This window comes from Carassius auratus, chromosome 28 (genome assembly GCF_003368295.1).
Source record: "Carassius auratus strain Wakin chromosome 28, ASM336829v1, whole genome shotgun sequence".
Lineage (NCBI taxonomy): Eukaryota > Metazoa > Chordata > Actinopteri > Cypriniformes > Cyprinidae > Carassius > Carassius auratus.
The window spans coordinates 12,375,971-12,395,096 of record NC_039270.1 but is presented as its reverse complement, the minus strand read 5'-3'; the positions used below and the strand labels follow the sequence as shown (position 1 = coordinate 12,395,096).

Sequence of the window (19,126 nt, the reverse complement as noted above, 5' to 3'; positions counted from 1 at the left end):
TTTCAGTGTATCAGCATCAGGACACATTCAGACAATTTGAAGTGTGACTTAAGTGTGCAAACATGTTTAGAGCAACAGTAACAATAATACTTTGCTTCTCTCCTAAACCTACATTTGCATAAAAATGGACCAAAAAAGAAAAATGAAGTAAATGAAATGAAGCTAGAAAAATCACATTCACACAAAATGAGGTATCTGACACAACATTTCTTTTTATATATATGGTTTTCTTTTTATTTATTCAAAAGAAACAAGGAAGAAGGCCAAAAAAAAAAAAAAACAAGGTTAAGAAAAAGGCGAGAGCTTTAAATAGGAGCGAGTGTGTGCAGGTGTGTTGTGGAGGAGAAAGAGGACATGATTCCTCACTGCGGGTCTGACCCAAGCCCAATGCTCAGGCTAAAGCAGCGAGCCCGAGACAACGTCACACACCAGAGAAAAAGGCACTAATCCAGAGAGAACCAAAAATAGAGAAGGAGGAGGGGGTCAATAATACACATGGAGGAAACAAAATACATAAGAGCTAAAACACAACACTGAAAAGACAAAAGAGGTAAGAGAAAAAAAAAAAAAAAACACAAACAGACAGAACACATCACATTAGTCCATGTGACAACTCAAATATAACAAAACTCTCTGGTTTCTAACTTCTTACTGGCTTAGCTGGCATCCACCAGTTTTTTTTTTTGTTTTTTTCAACACCAAATCTCATGATTTTAAAGTTACGTGAAGAGATGCGTCTCTGAAATCATGCACTGTGGTTCAGCTCTCCAATCTGACGTCCCTCGTGAGGCGAGTGATGTCGGCTACATTCACATCCCAAGACAAATAAAAAAGTGGCTGCAATAAATACATTGGCTTAAAATGGTGGCTAGCCGTCTGGTTTTTCACATTAGATCAACTCATGCACGATCGATGAATCGCGATCACCATGGAGCTGCTCCGCTACTGGTTCTAAAACAAGTAAGAATGATGTCAAATGGAATACATGATGCATAAAATAATACGGTGGTACATCTGAGACGCTCATTAAATTAGCACATCTCCGAGCTACTCAGTTTCACCTGCCCTCTCCAAAAAATTAACATAATTTACAATTGGAAGAAGAAAGAAAATAATGTGTTGAAAAGGTAAAACAGACAAGACACATACAAATATATAATATATATATTCTTAAAAAATGGATTCTCTCTCCAAGTGATTTTTTTTTTCCACAGCCCGGATGTACAATGCATTTGCAAGTTCTTACGCTTACATTTTCATATATATATTTTTTCCTTTTTAAAAACAGCTTCAGGATTTACTATTATAAAGAGATTTAAACATGCAGCCTAAACAAAAAAACAACAACCAAAAAACAAAAACAAAATTCTATTGGCAGACTAGAAAAGAAGCCAGAAGCAGCAGGATGAATCTACAGACAGAATCATAGTTGCTTTAATTTGTGTTTTTTTTTTTCTATGCTAGGATTCAGCCTTTCCTTCGCCCTAACAGCTCAGTCTGGACTGCAAGCGTTCATGAAGACGTCACGGTTCTCAGGAATAACAGATTCGCCCGGGCACCACGGCAGAGGAGGAAACATCCAGCCCCTCCACTACGGTTTTTTTTTCTTTTCTTTTTCTCTCCTTGTTTTCAGTCACAATTTCCATTCCTCTGTGCTGCTTTCAATTTCACAGGACTTTACGGGTGTTGACGGGGAGATGTAGGGTAGTCTGATTGCATGTGAATGTGAGGGGCCGTTAATTACAATTTATTGACTAATCGCTTGGTTTTTTTCCTTTACATGTTCCGACTGACAGGCGTGACGTAGTTGCGTGGGAACATGCCCGTCTGGCTGTGACAGGCGCCCTTCCACCAGTTGGGGTCAGAGTTGTCCAGGACCTGAATGAAGTCTCCGCGTCTGAAGCCAAGCTCGCCGTCCTCCTGAGGGTCGAAGTCGAACAGGGCCTGCACGTATGTTGGATGCTGCAGATGCACAATAGACACGTGTAAATAACACCATGGTTTAGTACACACACTACTGTACAAAAAACATGGGGCCTGTACGATTTTGTTTTTATGGTTTTGAAAGAAGAGAAGGATGTTGGATTCATATCCACAAATCAGTTCTGGATTATTTTAAACAAATGAAGAAAAAAGAAACCGAAAAGACAACATTTGAACAGTTTATTCATCTGATCACTTCAAACTGTTGACAGAATCTCCTGTTTGGCATTTCACAAGCTTTCAAAATAAACAAATATTAAATGCACTATTATAAAATGATCATTTCAAATCAAAATTCTTAAATATTTTCATCGGCTTCGTCTAGTGTACAGCATGCCTTTTTTTCTAGTGCTGCTGTAGACAATTCTAGTGCGTGCTTTTCCAAAGAAACATTTCAATTAATCTTTAACCTAAACATAGTAACTTGCTCTTCCCATGAATCTACTTTCCTTTTCTGTGGATTTCCCTGAGTCCAAAAATCCTGTTTCACTAGGAAGTGTCACATTACAGAAGTCAGGGCTCCAGACAAAAATAAACAAACAAATAAACAAATTAAGGAGCCACTGGCTCCGATAAAAAACTAAATTAGGCACACATACATACATACATACAAATACATATACACACACACACACACACACACACACACACACACACACACACACACACATATATTTTGTAGGTGCCACAGAAGAAACAGGTTTTATTTATTTATTTGTAAACATTAACATTTCAGTCATACTCTCATGTGTTTATATCTCTCCTCCTCTTACAGCATCAGCATTTGAATCCATCTTGTAGATGTCCTGGGAACTACGCTTCACGTAAAGTGGCCACTGAATGTCTTTTCCAAATTGAGAATTATATGCAGTCACAAAGAAGTGTTCATTACACAGAATCTGTGCCAATATCATGGACCAAAACTCATCAGTTAGTACTTTGGGCTCCTCAGTGCATCTTATAAATGTTGTCGGATGTCTTGGACACATCCAGTCTGTTTTTCTTCATTAGTAACATGCAATCTTATAGGAGGTGTTGAATTTCATCTTTCGCTCCTTGCATTGTTTCTTATGTAAAGTAGTAAAAAAAATTTAATTTGCAATATAGCACTTATATTTAGAAAAAACACTCTTTATAGTTATTTTTCTAGCTGACTGTATTGTCACATAGCATTGTTTACAAGCGTTTTTTACAGTTTGAAATGCTGAATGAGAGATTATAATGGAACATTACAGTATGCTGTACTGTAGGCTATCTTGGATTCTACCTTTTGATGTTTATTTCATACTACAGTATAGTAGTGCCGAGGAAGATGTGATGGGGTCCCGTGCCGCTTGTACTGTTGCGATAAAGCTATCGCGCCTGCCGCATTAAGGAGTGCCAAAACTGTATTTATTGTTTGAATTTCATTATAAATTTGTTTCGAAGTTCAGGTATTAAAGCACAAAGCTTATTGCGATTATTGGGACGGCAAGTATGCTACAAATATTATGCAGTGTGCACGTTAACGCAACACAGCATATAGATAAACAGTTTTATAACAAGAAGCCATATTAGTATCGATTGTAAACGAGAATTGTTAACAGTCCACACAGCTGACAGCTTTACCTGTTGTGCTTTGTTCAAGTGCATGAAATAGACACTGCTTTTCTGCACTTTTACTTCACACGTCTCCGTCATTTTCGATCTCTCTCATGCCGCCACAACTGGAGCTGCTTTTAGCAGTGTGCATCACCGCTGGCGTTCGGCAGAGATGACGACTGTTTGAAAAGCTTTTTTCCACTAAAACATTGATGCGCATCGTCTCACTCGACATAGCAAAAGATTTGATTGCAAAACAAGCAGGGGAAAAAGGCATTACATGCAAATCTTTAAATAATAACATGTCAATTTGTATAGTCACCAGTGGCGATCTCAGCTAAAATATCACTCGCAAATTGCGACCGTTTTAGGTGCCGTCTGGAGCCCTGAAGTAAACGTGTAGCTAATGGGGATTCGCATACACTTTAAGGATTGGAAAGGTAAAAACCAGCTACAGACCTGAGGCACCTGCTCGATGTCTCGTAGAAAGATCTGTTGATTTCGGGAAACGGAAGTGGTGCGGTGATAGTCCACCAGCTCGTTGAGAGAGTTAAACTTCACGACCCACAGGAAGTACTTTCCAGCACCGTCACGCAGCACTTTAAAGTGCTGAACATCATTGCCAAACCTTCAACAACAACAACAACAAAAAAAAGACTTGAATATAAGCACAACACTTATATGCGTGATACATACGTGTAATCTGTCTGACAACTTCAAGCTTTATTTAATAATAAAAAGACGTGATGCACTCCTCCTGTGTCATGATTCATAAATAAACGTTGCAGACTGGGCGTCAGGTTACATAAGTGAACGGAGATCAGAGCACATATTAATACATGTATGCAAACACAGGTGAGAGGGACAGGGAATAAAATGTGTGACTGCCCTGATGACTATCAGAGAAATGATTGAGATGAGAACAGATGATTCACAGGATGACATCCAAGCTACCTGTCTTTGTGTGTGTGTGTTATATAACTTAAATTTAAAATAAATTAATATTAATTTGCATTGCTAAAAACTTAATTAGCACAATTTTAAAGGCTATTTTTTGAACATTTTGAAAGATTATTTCTACAGCTTTCAGATGATGTATAAACCTCAATTTCCAATAATTGACCCTTATGACTGGTTTTGTGGTCCATGGTCTCACACACACACACACACACACGCACGTGTGTGTGTGTATGTGTGTGTATATACACATGTGTGGGAGAGAGAGAGTGAGAGAGAGAGAAAATGTAAGAGTTTTTGATGGTTTAAGTGGTTATTCATTGATGTAGAATCTGAACGCTTCTATCTTTATGAGCGGGATCTTGTGCAGGTGAGGACTCCGACTTTATGACGTCTGCCTTGCACACAGCAGTTATTCTGGGAATAAGGAGAGGTGGATTTAATGTGTCAACATACTTGACTGACAGCGAGAAGTCTCCAGGTGCGCTCTCGCTCTCTCTAATGAGGAAGGCTCCATCGTGCCTCTGTTTGTTTAGGATCTCCTCCGCTCTGGCCCTGGGGATTCTCCCGAAGAACCACCTGTGAACAGACACCGACATAAACATTACCATTAAATATGACATGATTTTATATAAATGATCAAGGACAGAACAGTCAGCTGAAGATGATTTTCACTGATTTACATGGAAGTGTGGATGAAAAGAAAGAGGAAAGATCTTTTGCAAAGCACTGGCGCTGAGAGTGACAGCTTAGGAAAATGAGATGTCTGTCTTCTGTCTGATGGAAAGCCAAGAGAGCAATTAACACTGGCAAAGATAACACAGACAATCAACTTCATTACACCATCTGTGTGAACAAAAACATGCAAAAGCATGAAGAGAAAGTTGGTTACAAGCTAACCATCCAATAATATACGTGCTTACTGAATGAAACTGAAATTTGAAGTCGAACTTCACTAAGGCTGACTGTTTGTGGATGTGTGCAGGGTGAGGTGAACTGGGTTAAGCACATGACAGCCAGTGACAACTGAAGGCCTTTATTTACCGGCGAGACCAGAAACAGCTGACAAAGCCAAAGTTCAATTACTCTGTGCTATTATAAATGATAGCCAGTGTCACCACTGTGCTGACAGACCTTGGAGTAGAGGCTCACATTTAATCAGATGTAAACGGTTTCATTTTTATTAAACAACATTTAAATGCAAGTATAGTTTTTAAATGATTTACAGTTCTGCTTGTGTTTAATTACTGAGATATGATGCCGTAATTACAGCTTCTTCAAAAAGTAGAAAAAAATAAATAGAAATTACAGACTCAAATAAAAACCAAATACATTACTCATTTCTGCATGAATGTTTTACTGATGAGATCCAGTGTCATAATTACAGTACTGCTCATTCAAAGTGGAATATAACAATACAATAACCTGAAAATAAATAAATAAATACAATAACCTTAAAAAGTCACACTGAACAGACTATTATTCCAACCCTCATACTTTTATTCAAATGTGTAATGGACATCTAGTTTAATTAAAGATGAAACACATTCTTTGACTCTATACTACTACATCATGTGAAATTGTAATACAGGTCTGCTCCCAGAGGGTCTGTTACGTAAGACCAGGAATAAAACCACAGACTGTCTCCACTGTACCGGTCTTATCTCTCCTGTCCGCTTTGATGTGGACGGCACAAGCCACACACACACACACACACACACACACACACACACACACACACTCGAGGGCAAATTGGACTCGCTGCATCCTGCTCGACAACAGTCAGAGAGCTCAAACACGTGGATGGCATTTCCATGTCCTGTCCTGATAAGAGGCCCATACCATAAACCTGACCAGTCTTGTGTACCTGAAGGTAAAAAGCTGCTCTGTTTTCTGGGATGTCAAAACACAGCGAGGCCAATGAGTTCCAGTGACGACAATGATCAATATTCAATTATCTGTTGAAGAGAGGGACTATTCATAACAAAGAGGCTCACACCACTGGAACATTGAGATATATTCATCATCTGAAAGCTAAATAAATAATCTTTCCATGCAATCAAATCTTTCCATTTACAATGTTATTTTTTTGGCTATTGCTACAAATATATCCCAGCGACTTAAGACTGGTTTTGTGGTCCAGGGTCACCTAGTATTAGCGCTCCTTTATTTAAAACATTACTTATTACTGTAAATATCAAACTAAATTAAAACAAAGGAATGTGGCCTTCAAATACTTCCATCTGCAAGTCAGTGATTATTCGATTAAAAGTAAAATAAATGAATGTAGGTCGACTATGGCTTGGGCCCGCAAGAGACCACCCAGGACGCCTTGATTTTTACCACGACACACTTTGATTTTAGGAAAGGGGACTTTGAATGGTGGAGCCTGTTCTCGAGCCTCATTGTGTGTCATTACATGGGTTTCAATTCTCTCTCAGGCAAATATTAGTCAATTATTAATTCATTCATACGTCCTTTCACCTTTGTTAGTGCACACAGGACAATAATGAAACTCACTCGCATGGAGACCAATGAGGAACAAACCAAACCCTCCAAACTTTGAGCCTAAACAAGCTGCATGGAATTAAGAGCAACAAAGTGTTCCTATGAAAAAACATCTAGAAGTCAACTGACAGTGAGAGATTCTGCAAAATGCAGATTAGTGATTAGGAAAAGAGCTGAGAATCTGTGATCTGAGAGCAGAAGTCATTACTGAAGTGTTCAGATTAGAGTTCACACAACAGCCTCAAAGCTGACACGGTGTAAAGTTCACTTAGTGTGCTGTGAAAGCTAATATATCATCAACCATATACACTGCCATTCAAAAGTTTGGGATCAGGAAGATTTGAAGTTTCTTATGCTCATCAAGGCTGTATTTATTTGGTCAAAAATACAGGAAAATGAGGATGAAGGACGTCGGCGTTGCGTGATTAGTGACGAACGCAGAGAGAGAACAAAACAAAACTTTAGAGGAAAAAATGTTGGAGGATTTAGAAATAAGCCAAGAGGAGACTAAAGTAAGGAAACTCCTGTAAATAAACTCAAGACTAGCACATCTCAGAGGCGCGTCCTGCGTCATCCGCCAGAATGGCTTGTATGTATGACAGACAGCGGAAGTGAGGGAAAAGTGTTAATTACGTTTGAAAAATTGATATTTTTCTTATGAAAATGCAGGAATTCGCAACAAGAGGCCACTATTCACCCCCAGGAGCCATGTAGTAGTGTAGTGTTTTATTATGAATGCGTGCGCTTTATTTGATGTGTTTTGGACTGTTCAACAAACACACCCACCGCAATGATAAAGCTCGGAAGAGCCAGGACCATTTTAATATATCTCCGATTGGATTCGTCTGAAAGATGGAAGTCATATACACTTAGGATGCCTTGAGGGGGAGTAAATAACAGGCTAATTTACATTTTTGGGTGAACTAACCCTTTAAATGGATCAAAAGTGATAGCAAAGACTTGCGTTGTAAGAAAAGATTTCTATTTTGAATAAATGCTGTTCTTTTTAATGGTTTATTCATCAAATAAATCAAAGGGGAAAAGTATCAAAGGTTTCGAAAAAATCGAGCAGCACAATGGTTTTCAACACTGATATAAATCATCATATTAAAATGATTTCTCAAGTATCATGTGACACTGAAGGATGGAGTAATGATGCTGAAAATACAGCTTTGATCACAAGAATAAATAACATTTTAAAATAGAATACAATAAAAACAGTTATAAATGTAATAATATTTCCGTTAGTTTATTGTATTTCTTATCAAATAATAGCAGCCTTGGTGAGCATAAGTGTCCCAAAACATTAAGACAATTGTGTAATACTTGTAAATACCAGCAGCTGCTGCAAAATAACAAATTAGATCTAAAAACTGCAGAGTATCAATTTGTCAAGGCTGTCGGTGTGTTTTGAAACCGACACTAAAGCAGAACGGTTGAGATTCACTGGTCTGGTGTTATTTGGAGATATTCTGATGAAGATGTTCATTTTGAATGATGTAATAAACTAACACCATCTCTGCACTTCGCCTTTCATTTAGCTTCTGATGTCAGTTAGGGTCTAACCCTTGTTTTATAGCAGCTGTACACGGCTTTGTTCAAAGGTTTCCAAACATGATTATAGTAAATCTCCTCATTAATACTGACAGATTCGTCAGATGTCTTCATCGATGGGAAACACCGAGCAGAGGAGTTTCTCCCAGATTGGGGAAGTGAAGTCATGTCAGAGAGGTGTTAGATTGAATTTATTCAATCCTCTATAAGCCTGTAAGAGCTGTACACCAAGAAAACGATTCAAAATTCAGAAGAAAGATGATTCTGAATAAAAACAATGGAGCAATATTTCTCAAGGTGTAAAAAGACTTGACCTTTAAAGCTGTGAATGATCTCATGGTGCTCTGAAAGAGGTGTAAGCGGAAGTCAGGCTGTGGTGGCTAACGTATCTTAGTATACTTACGGATGCGCCTTCATCTCGATGTAGTTTTTAGGAATGAAACCGTCTTTGCCGTTTAATTCTGCTTTATACCAGTTCTGATCGCACTCTTCGTTTAATACCTGTGGAGAGAAGAGAAGACGAATAATATCGATTAAACATGACTCGTTTATTCTGCTGTAATTGTGCATTATTCCATTACACTATAATCTGCATACAGCTTTATTCTGTTACACTATAATCTGCATCCTGTTACACAGCTTTATTCTGTTACACATGATACACCAGAGTTATCACAAGCACACAAGACTGCTATCAAGAAAGCTAAACATCACAGCTGTATCGGAGAGTTGGAAACTGTAACGCAAGAGTAATCATGCTAAGGCCCAGCACTAACCATACACATTCTGGTCAGTTATCTTGTTTAGCATCACAGCGTATGTGAAGATAGAAAGAAAAAAAGTGTGTGGTGAGGTGTTAGAATCTGACTGGAGGTTAAATGTGAATGTGGACTGAGGCTTTTTCAGTTTAGGCTTCAGACAACCACCAATCTGATTAAAAAGGTACAGTTTCACATACTCAATTCCACAAAATGCATGGAAGTCAGTTCAATCTTCTGTCCAGTGATGCAGCGCTTAATTATAAGAACAACATGTGAAATTTCATTGTTTTTGTTAATGTCTATAAACAATGCTGTTGGAAAATATTAATTCTGAGAAAGTCGCTCACCATGAGCAACGAGCAAGTCCTCCAAAATGGATTTTTTTTTTTTAAACGGTGCTCTTAAATCTCTGAAATTGAATACTTTTATCTGTAGATGTTATGTTATCTGTAGTAGATGAAAGCAAAAGTATGCAAAAATCTAAAATTAGGAAGAATAAACATCCAATATGGCTGCTAAATATCCAATACGGACAGACACAGAAAAAAAAAAAAATGGATTAATAATTATAATAATGCTAAACACAAATATTGTCTGATAGATATCTAATATGAAAAGATACTGATTTAATAATTAATATACTTACATTCAATTAAGTGATATTAAATCAGTATAGAATATTCTAATCTTTACAATAACCCATAATATTGTTTGATAAATGCTAACATATATTGTGCATCTCTAAGCACCACATTAAGTTGAGACCATCACAACAGATCAGCTTTCAATTCAACTGGCTCCCAAAGGAAAGCATGGTGCCTGTATTCCTATTCTCTGCATTGGCCAACATCCTTTTCAACAGCAGTCAGATGTGAGAGGGAAGGTGGGGACCACATTTCTGCCAGAGAACAGACTCAAAACTGTGGTTTGGAGGAAACAGAGCGTGCAACATCCTTCCGCTGCAAAGACTGATGGGTAGACAACCAAAGGAAGAGAAAATCTGACAACAAGGGATGGACCATTGACCAAAAATGGGTTGGGAACCATTCAAACGTTGGGATATCCACTAATTGCCCAAACTGATGTCATACTCATTTGAGTTTTTGCAAAAGAAACGATTGTCTTTTTTTGACGATTTGTGGTGTTCATAACTGGAATTAAGTGGGTGCACAGGCAGAAGACGAGAAAAGACGACGTGTTGGGCGGTTTAAAGGACGCTTTCAATGCAGCAACAAAGCCACAGAGAAATACAGAGAGAATTGATTGTGCAGTGCTCTCCCTAGTGCATACTTAAAACAGAATAGAGCGCTAACAGCTCTAAGATAAACCCAAAGACAATCATTAGATTGACACCATCCACCCAGCAGCTTCAATCTGGAGTGAAAGCTACAGATGGCCATCATTTATTTAGAGAGAGAGAGAACTGCCTGCATCAAGCTTGGATCTGATCAACCACACGTACAGCAAACATATTTCTCACGCGTGAGGGTTTATCTGCACTAAAGGCCACATGGTAGAGTGACTTTCACAAAGCTGGTTAAAAAAAAAAAGTGATTTCGCAGTCTGATAATAGTTATTTTAAAATTACATCAAACTTGAATAACATTAAAATAAATTAAGCTTTACTGCAGTTTAATTCTCAATAGCCCACTCAAACACATTAGATAAATACTACATACACTGCTGTTCAAAAGTTTGGGATCAGTAAAATATTTCATGCTTTTTATTGGAGTCTTATCAAGGCTGTATTTATTGATCAAAAATACAGAATATTACTGCAATTTCTAATATTGGTTTCATATTTGATATATACTTTCAAATTTCAGATTTTAAAGCAGAATTTAAAAAGAACAGCATTTATTCAATACAGAAATCCTTTGGAACAATCTAAGTTTTTACTATCACTTTTTATCCATTTAACACATTCTTGCTGAATAAAAAGTATTAAATTCTTAATTTTTTTACTGACGGACAACTATGCATTTAAAAAAAATTCAATTTTTTTTTGTTGTTGTTGTATCTAATAGAAACTCCCATTTAAAGAAAGTTCTTTATTTAAAAAAATAAATAAAAAATCTTTATGATCCCAAATGGCAGTGTACATAAAAGGACTGAACTTTCAGCCACCAAAAAAAGGGTGAAAATCTAATCAAATCTTTTTTTCTTCTTTTAAAGGCACACACAAAGTAATTTAGATATAAAACTCCATCTAACAAATGAGAATGATACATTTACAGGAAAGACTCATGAGGAAATGAGACGCGGCATCAAACAACTGTCAGTCTGAAAATAAGAGCTGAAATTCACAAGATCAAGAAAGACTTTGGAAAGGTCTAGGGCCTAATGGTTGTCTTGTATTATTGCAAAGCTTAATTTAATGTAATGAACAGATTGTGTTCACACAGGTAAAATACACTGGTCTTTAGTTTCTGGATCAGTTAGAAATCAAACAAGATGGAAGATCATGAGCGAACAAGATCAAGCCAACACGCTTCAGGGAAGTGGTCTCATTCTCTCGGCTGAGAGGGAAAGATTGTAGAGAGGAAATGAAAGTAACCTAAAAAGTGTATCACAGGAACTACACAAGTGTTCAAGCATAACTGCCATTATAAACTTCAAACAGCTTCAACATTTCTACACAAAAGCATGTGACGATCTCTTTTGTTTGACATTTTGTGTCACCATAAAGGCCGACTTATCCTCAGACTGTTTTCGTCACAAAACCGCAATCAAGTCTGGTTTCAGAACACTTTCCAGCAACATTTACAAAATTATACATTAAAAACATTTATTTACACACACCACATACAGACGGCCATTTTCAGTCAAATTGCTATACAAAAAAAGTTTAGTAGCGCAAATCCGTGAACTAATCTTCCGAAATTTTAACAGAATAAAATTTAATGGAATGGAATTGAATTAAAGTTTAATAAACTTCAACTTTACTGTTCAGTGCACTGATGTCAGACTCATTTTGGATAATAAAGTTTATTGTTAAATTGTTAAACGCCCTGCCTCCATTTCATATCTCCATCACGTCATTAGAAGTGTTTGATCACTACATTTGAGTGATCATTGCAAAAAATGTGTGTATGTATATATATATTCTTTTTATGTGTTCTATTCTATGTTTAGTAACGGTCAAATGTTTGGACACACAAATGGGAAAGTTTCCAAACTTTTGACTGGTACTGTACTATAATATAAACAAAGAATATCGGATGATATTTTAAAAAAAAATTAAACCCCTATCGGTATCGGCATATCGGCACCCAAAAAACCCATATTGGTCAGGCTCTACTAACAATACTGCAAATATCAGCACACAATATACGATTTTCTATGGGTAATACAAAAGCAAGCAGTTTATCCCCCAAACAAGACATTTAAAAAAACACATTTGTTTTTCAAACAGCAATGCTGGAAGCTAATCATTCTTTGCACTTCTCGCACAGAAACATAACGCCTACACTGCAACTGATCAAAATTAGATGGAGACAATTATAATTAATCAGAGGAGACTTCAAGCGTCTGTTGAGTCACATCTCGATGCCTTGAGCTGATAAACACTACTTTTCTATTTCTGATGTGCTGCAAAGCCACTCCAGCTAATTTACTTTGCCTTGATTTCCAGTAATTATTTTATTAACAAATATGTGAACTGATTGACACGTCATTCACCAAAGATTCAGCTAAGATCTGTCCATCAAAACAGTCGGCGATGTTTTTGGTTTCTTTCAGTAAATCATCTTTTCTTCTTTTAGCATATTTATATCAATACAACTGGTCTATTCCAGAAAACCACACCCCAAGTTAGTTTTAAAGCAATGGATTTCACTGAAAAAGAAAGGAAATCAAAATTTCATTAGAGTTGCACATCTAACCAGAGAGAAAACAATTTGCTTGTTTGGCAGTTTCATCAGTGGACACAAGTGCGTTTGCTGTGGCCTACACTTTCTCTCTCACTTACGAACACAATCTCTATCCATTGTCCAGACAGCGCTGTGTCAACAGCCCCCAGCGCTCACCCCCGCTTTTAATCAGGCATGGCACAACAGTAATGGTGCTTTCGTTTTGTGTGGCAGAGATAATCTCATCCACAGCTGTCATGGCCTTCTGCTCCAACAGGTCGGGATACCCACAACGCACTGCAACCACCGCTACTTGAGCCAATACCACGGGCCAAAGCTGGACGAAGGGTTTGGAATAAGAGCACAGATGGAAAAGACGTATGTGCAGTCAATTTGACGTCATCAGATGAGGGTCAAGGCTAGAGTTTTCATAGACCGATAGAGACAGGAGGGCAATGCAGTCCGGAGAGGATTGCGACGCATGAAGGCAGTAGATTATCTGAACATGTGGATTTATCTGGTGTGCAGCCCATTCTCTGTTGTTGTTGATAAAAAAATAAAATAATAATAACCGTGATAAATTCACATCCAAAATAGGTTTTTGCCTACACCATATGTGTGCGTGTATTGTGTACATTTATTATGTATATACAAATACATATGCATGTATATACATTTATGAAAAATGTTGTTTATATATCAAATATAGTATACAAATTATATGTATATAAATATAGACATGCAAGAACACGTATATAAATATTTTCTAAATATATACTGTATCTGTGTGTCTTTTTATATATATATATATATATATATATATATATATATATATATATATATATATACACATAATAAATATACACAGAACACACACTATATATATATATATACACACACACATATAAAACGTTTATTTTGTTGTCTGGCAAAAAAAAAAATATAATAATAAAAAAATAATAATAAAAATAAAATTCAATTAAGAAAAATTTCGCTAAATAATACACCAACTTCTTATGAATACAAGTACAAGCAAAATAATAGAACAAAAAGTACAAATAAACAAACAAATAATAATAAAAAAAGCCGCAGTTAAATATTTAGGGTTAACCATAAGTATAAGCAGTACTAAGTTACAATATTAAAACAAAAATAAAATGAATAAAACAATATTATTTTAATAAAATAAACAACAACAACAAAAAAAGCTAAAATTGTTTAAGGTAAACAATACGTTTGGGCAATAATATAAGTGATGCTTTCCGAAGCAAATGAAAAGATTAATTTTAGAAAAGCGTGAACTGTGTGCAACAAATGAGCTTCGAAATCATGCGAAGTGTAAGCTTTCATAATATAGGCCAGTCGTTCATATTCTAACCCATGTGCTGTTATCAACACTGCCATCCACGACTTCACAAAGGGTCAGGGCACGCTACACCACCACAGACGCTGATGTGTGCTACAAACAAGGCTTCTGTTCATCCCAGAACCACTTTGACAAAGACACCAGTGTGCACGCTAGTGTCAGTCTCTGCTTATGACTGACTGGATGACAGTTGTACAGTCGGTCAAACACACACACACAAAGACTCGACATGACATTAACATCACAGCCGGTGAAAGACTGCTGAGAAAGGGGAACGGATAAGAGACAGTCTCAATAAAACAAATAATTAATACAGAAACAATGAACAAATGCAGCATCTCGCCATCCGTCTCAACCTAGTACCTCAGGCCTGACCCTGGGACACAATGACCCTCCAAAAAAATAAAAATAAAATAAAAGAGTATCTGATCTGGGAAGCTTTTGGTGTTCAGTTCTAAACATTGTTCCTGAAGAAAGAGGAATGGAGAGAATCAGCTTGATTAAACAATCTGACAGATACTCGTATACGGGTCACTATCACCATCAACCCTCAATACTCAAACGTTCTGCTCTTAATTTCCCCATTCACTTTATGTCATGTCATACAGAGTATACACTCAAGTACGACAGAAACATATTAGATGAGCTCCCACACACTTTTTAAGATAATTATAGGCCATTATTTGAGCATAAATACCCTGTCATGGACATATATATTACTGCTTGCTTAGTTGGGGTCACTTCATCTACAGCGATATCGTTGACTTGATTGCAAATGATTGCACAGACACTATTTAAACTGAACAGAGATGACATCACTGAATTCAATGTACTGCCTTTAACTGTCATTTTGCATGATTGACACTGTTTTCCTAATTAATGTTGTTCAGTTGCTTTGACGCAATGTATTTTGTTTAAAGCGCTATATAAAGGTGACTTGACGTTTTCATTGCAAAATTAAGATGCACATTATATTTTCTGAAATGTATGATGTTCCTTTACAAAACAGGGTTATTAAAAAAAAAATTATAATAATAATATAATGACATCCTCAATCACAACTGGCTAAAGTAATGACTTAATGACAAATATAAAAACTTAGTCTACTAAAACAGACCTTTTCATAATCAGTTTTGTGTTATCATGGCAAATGAGTCATTTATGTACAGGACACTAAAAGGCTCCCTACAGTGATATTGACCCATACATCAACAAACAACGAGAACCCTAATCTTTATCTTGAAAGATCAAAAGGCAAGACATCCAGCACTTTTGAGGGTAGCATTTTATTACAAATGCTCATACTACTGCAGACAGCAAGACAAATGGACAAAACACATTAAATGAAGCTGCCATAATTATTCAATTCAACCTCATTATGGAAGCAAAGAGTCCTTATTGTAGAATTACTCCCAAGAGTCCTTCTCCTGCTGAACGTTGACTGACTCCGCTTCGTTCAGACTTGATGTCACTGCTCTTAATTAGCTCTACAGACCCGGAGCCAAAGGTCACACCGCTGCACCAAATGACAGCAATTACCAGGCTTTGATTACGGTTAAGTGGCATTGTTACACTTGGGTTTGCTTGCGATGCCTTTTGTGCTGACCCCGGAGAAAACTTTCAAATGGAAACTCTGAATGGAGATGATGGTAAAACGTCTTGCTTTTAAAACAGTTTTTGCATTTTCATTCACAACAGCGTTCAGCAATCAGTCAATCAGCAATAATAACTCTAGTGCTGAATCGCAGCTCTCCCGCTGGGACTTGTGATTGCTGATTAAATACAGCTCGCTTGCACTCCTGCACCCAGAATCCATTTCATCACATTTCAGAGACTTAATTAAGTCTGTTAGAATTGCTTTGCTGAAAGTAAACGACTTTGATCAGACTCTTTTTCTTTTCTGATTTTTAGAAAGTAAATGCCTTGAACAGTCCTACAAGTCTGTATGATAATGGCTCGTGGCCTCCCCCTAACTAAAGACACTTTTCTGGAGATACACATTATATCAGTTATCGGCCAATATTTGTCAGGTATTTATCAATACTTACTATTTAATGTTTAAATGTTTATTTTTAGGATTAGATTACCTTTGCTGTAACGTTAGCTGTGTTCCTACGCCTAGTGAGAATATAATTCTCAGTATTAATACGATTAAAAATGGTCTCTGTCTCATATAGCTAGCCTTGTTATTAGTTGACTATACAGATCACAACGTTTAAATAGGAAAATGTTTGCATTATTTTGTCACTTATTGGGATTACTATGCTACCATTATCCATTTACATCCAGTCTTTGTGCTAAGCTAGGCTAGCGGTGGGTGCGTCAAATAACACTTACAGAACGCACAGAAATGAAAAAGGTATGTATGGACTTATCTAAAATGTCGGAGTGTTCCTTTAACATTCACCAAAATATCATCTTTTGCCATATCATCTTGTTTGCACAAAAGTGAGTGAGTAAACAGGACACATGGCACATGTACGGACCCGTGATCTGAACTATACTTTAAATTATCCCACTCAAACCAGAAGATTACGTCAAACCTGTTTGGCTCCATAAATTGACTAAGCCTTTCTGCCTGCCCATCCGTGAATTATAAATCATGGATTGTGCCGTTACATAAGCCAGCGTCCTCATGACACTGACACACGAGCAGAAGTCTATGATCACAGTTACTGATGGACAGGGCTTGCTGATGAGTCTGCCTGATACAGAGGCAGTGAGAGGATGTTCCTAACAAGCCAAAGTGATGAAGACGTGATGGGCCGTGTTAATCGCTGCTTTAGGAGGCTGTTCTAATGAGCTTTGCGGACAGCACACATGGGATTGTGATCTTATCCACCTTGTTGAGTACCTGCTACTGTAATCATCCCAAACTAGATTCTTCACGGGTCACTGGTCATTTATCTAAACGAGTTTATATCTGTTTCCATTCAAATAAAAGAAATCTATATTTGGCAAAACACAGAATCTAAAATAGAATAGCTGAAACCAATTTTCTTATATTACATTAATCTAGCATACAGAGTAGCATGACTCAATGGTCTATATACATATATAGGGCTGTCACGATAACAAATTTTGCTGGACGATAAACTATCCAAGAAATTATCACGATAAACGATAATATTGCTGTTCTAAGACCAGTTTCAACTAATATAATGGTAAAGGCATAATAATGCAGGTACAGCTTTTCAAAGATTAAAAAACTTATTTTATGGCAGTTTCAGAGCAAGAAATACCAACATGTTGACTTTTTGTGGCTTAAAATTAATTAATTTTGTATGTTATATTATGTTTATTTGAAGTTAGGGATGCTCATATTGACCGTTTAACCATTAACCGAAAGTCAACATTTTGACCATGAAGGTGCCGTTCACATATCACGTCTTTTTTTGTGCTCAAGTTCGTTATTTCAGATGCGGTATGCGCGCTCATAATGGAAGAGATTATCGTTTTTTCATTCGTATCGTTACCGTTATCGGCTTGGTGTTCATCTTCAGTTCTCTCTTCACAGCAGTTCAGTGAGTGTACTGTTTGAGTAAATTAATTACTGATATTGGTTTATTTAAACCCAGAGGGAGTGTCAGCCACATTAAACAAAGTTAACAGCTTGTTCGCAGCTGATGGATGCTTAGCAACGACAGACGCTTCAGGAGCACGGAAAAAACAATGTGTGTGTGTGTGTGTGTAACTCTCTGGGCGCGTTGAAGCACGCAACCACACACATACAGACTTATTTAGCTGAGCAAGCCAAATGAAACGAGCGAAAAGTAGGCCCATTTTGAGAGAAAGGGCAACAAAGTTACTTGCAAGATATGCTACGCGCTATTAAAATAAAGCAGTAGTGCAAGTACAATGCTGTCAATTGAGACGCAAACATCCACAAGCAAATGCGAGGCGCTTCCCAAAGCTGGTCACTCTAGCGAGACGTTATCTCTTTATTCCAGGGACATCTGTGCCATCTGAGAGGGTGTTTTCTGCCATGGGCTGTCCACAGGCTGCGCTCCAGAATCCAGACTAGCCCCACATCATGACAGGTTACATTTTTTTTATAAAAATGTAAAAAATTAAATTAAATAATCGCAGCCGAAAAAATTATCGAGCTCATTTCTTTTCATTGTGCGATTAATTGATTTATCGACTGGAGCGCGGTCCGAAGTATGTGTGTGTGTGTGTGTGTAATACACGTTACTTAATGAGCCATCTTTGAGTCACCTTAACTGCTACCCAGGGATGTCTCGCCATGATGACTCAGTCCCTAAAGACAGACGCTGATAACACCACTGTGCTGCTGGAAACGGCCCTGATGAGGGCAGCAGCCTCATCCTTCATCTGTGACGCCACCTATAACTCACTCTCTCCATGTGTCGCTGTGTTATACCTTCACTTGAAACACTGTGAGGTAATGCATCATTTCAGCAAACATCCATGTAGAATGCATGAGTGCAGCTTTTGCTAACGCAGAGATCACAGACTGCATACAAGAGCTTTTTTATGCTTCACATTGAAAAGATTAAAGACAGAACGAGGCTGTTGTTCTCTTGTGGGCAAATATCAACTAC

The 19,126-nt window shown here is 37.3% G+C and overlaps 1 protein-coding gene across 2 annotated transcripts in view; it reads right to left on the bottom strand.

The window, feature by feature from the left end:
- Positions 1-686: 686 nt before the first annotated feature.
- The window catches only part of LOC113046804 (growth factor receptor-bound protein 2-like), a 34,674-nt gene continuing 16,234 nt past the window's right edge, over positions 687-19,126 (bottom strand). For both annotated transcript variants that reach the window (XM_026207808.1, XM_026207806.1), the window contains exons 4-7: positions 8,987-9,084; positions 4,978-5,100; positions 4,024-4,192; positions 687-1,962 (exon numbers count right to left, since the gene is read on the bottom strand). In XM_026207808.1, the coding sequence (XP_026063593.1) occupies positions 1,777-1,962; positions 4,024-4,192; positions 4,978-5,100; positions 8,987-9,084 (576 nt within the window). In that variant the 3' untranslated portion in view covers positions 687-1,776. The remainder of the gene's footprint in view (positions 1,963-4,023; positions 4,193-4,977; positions 5,101-8,986; positions 9,085-19,126) is intronic.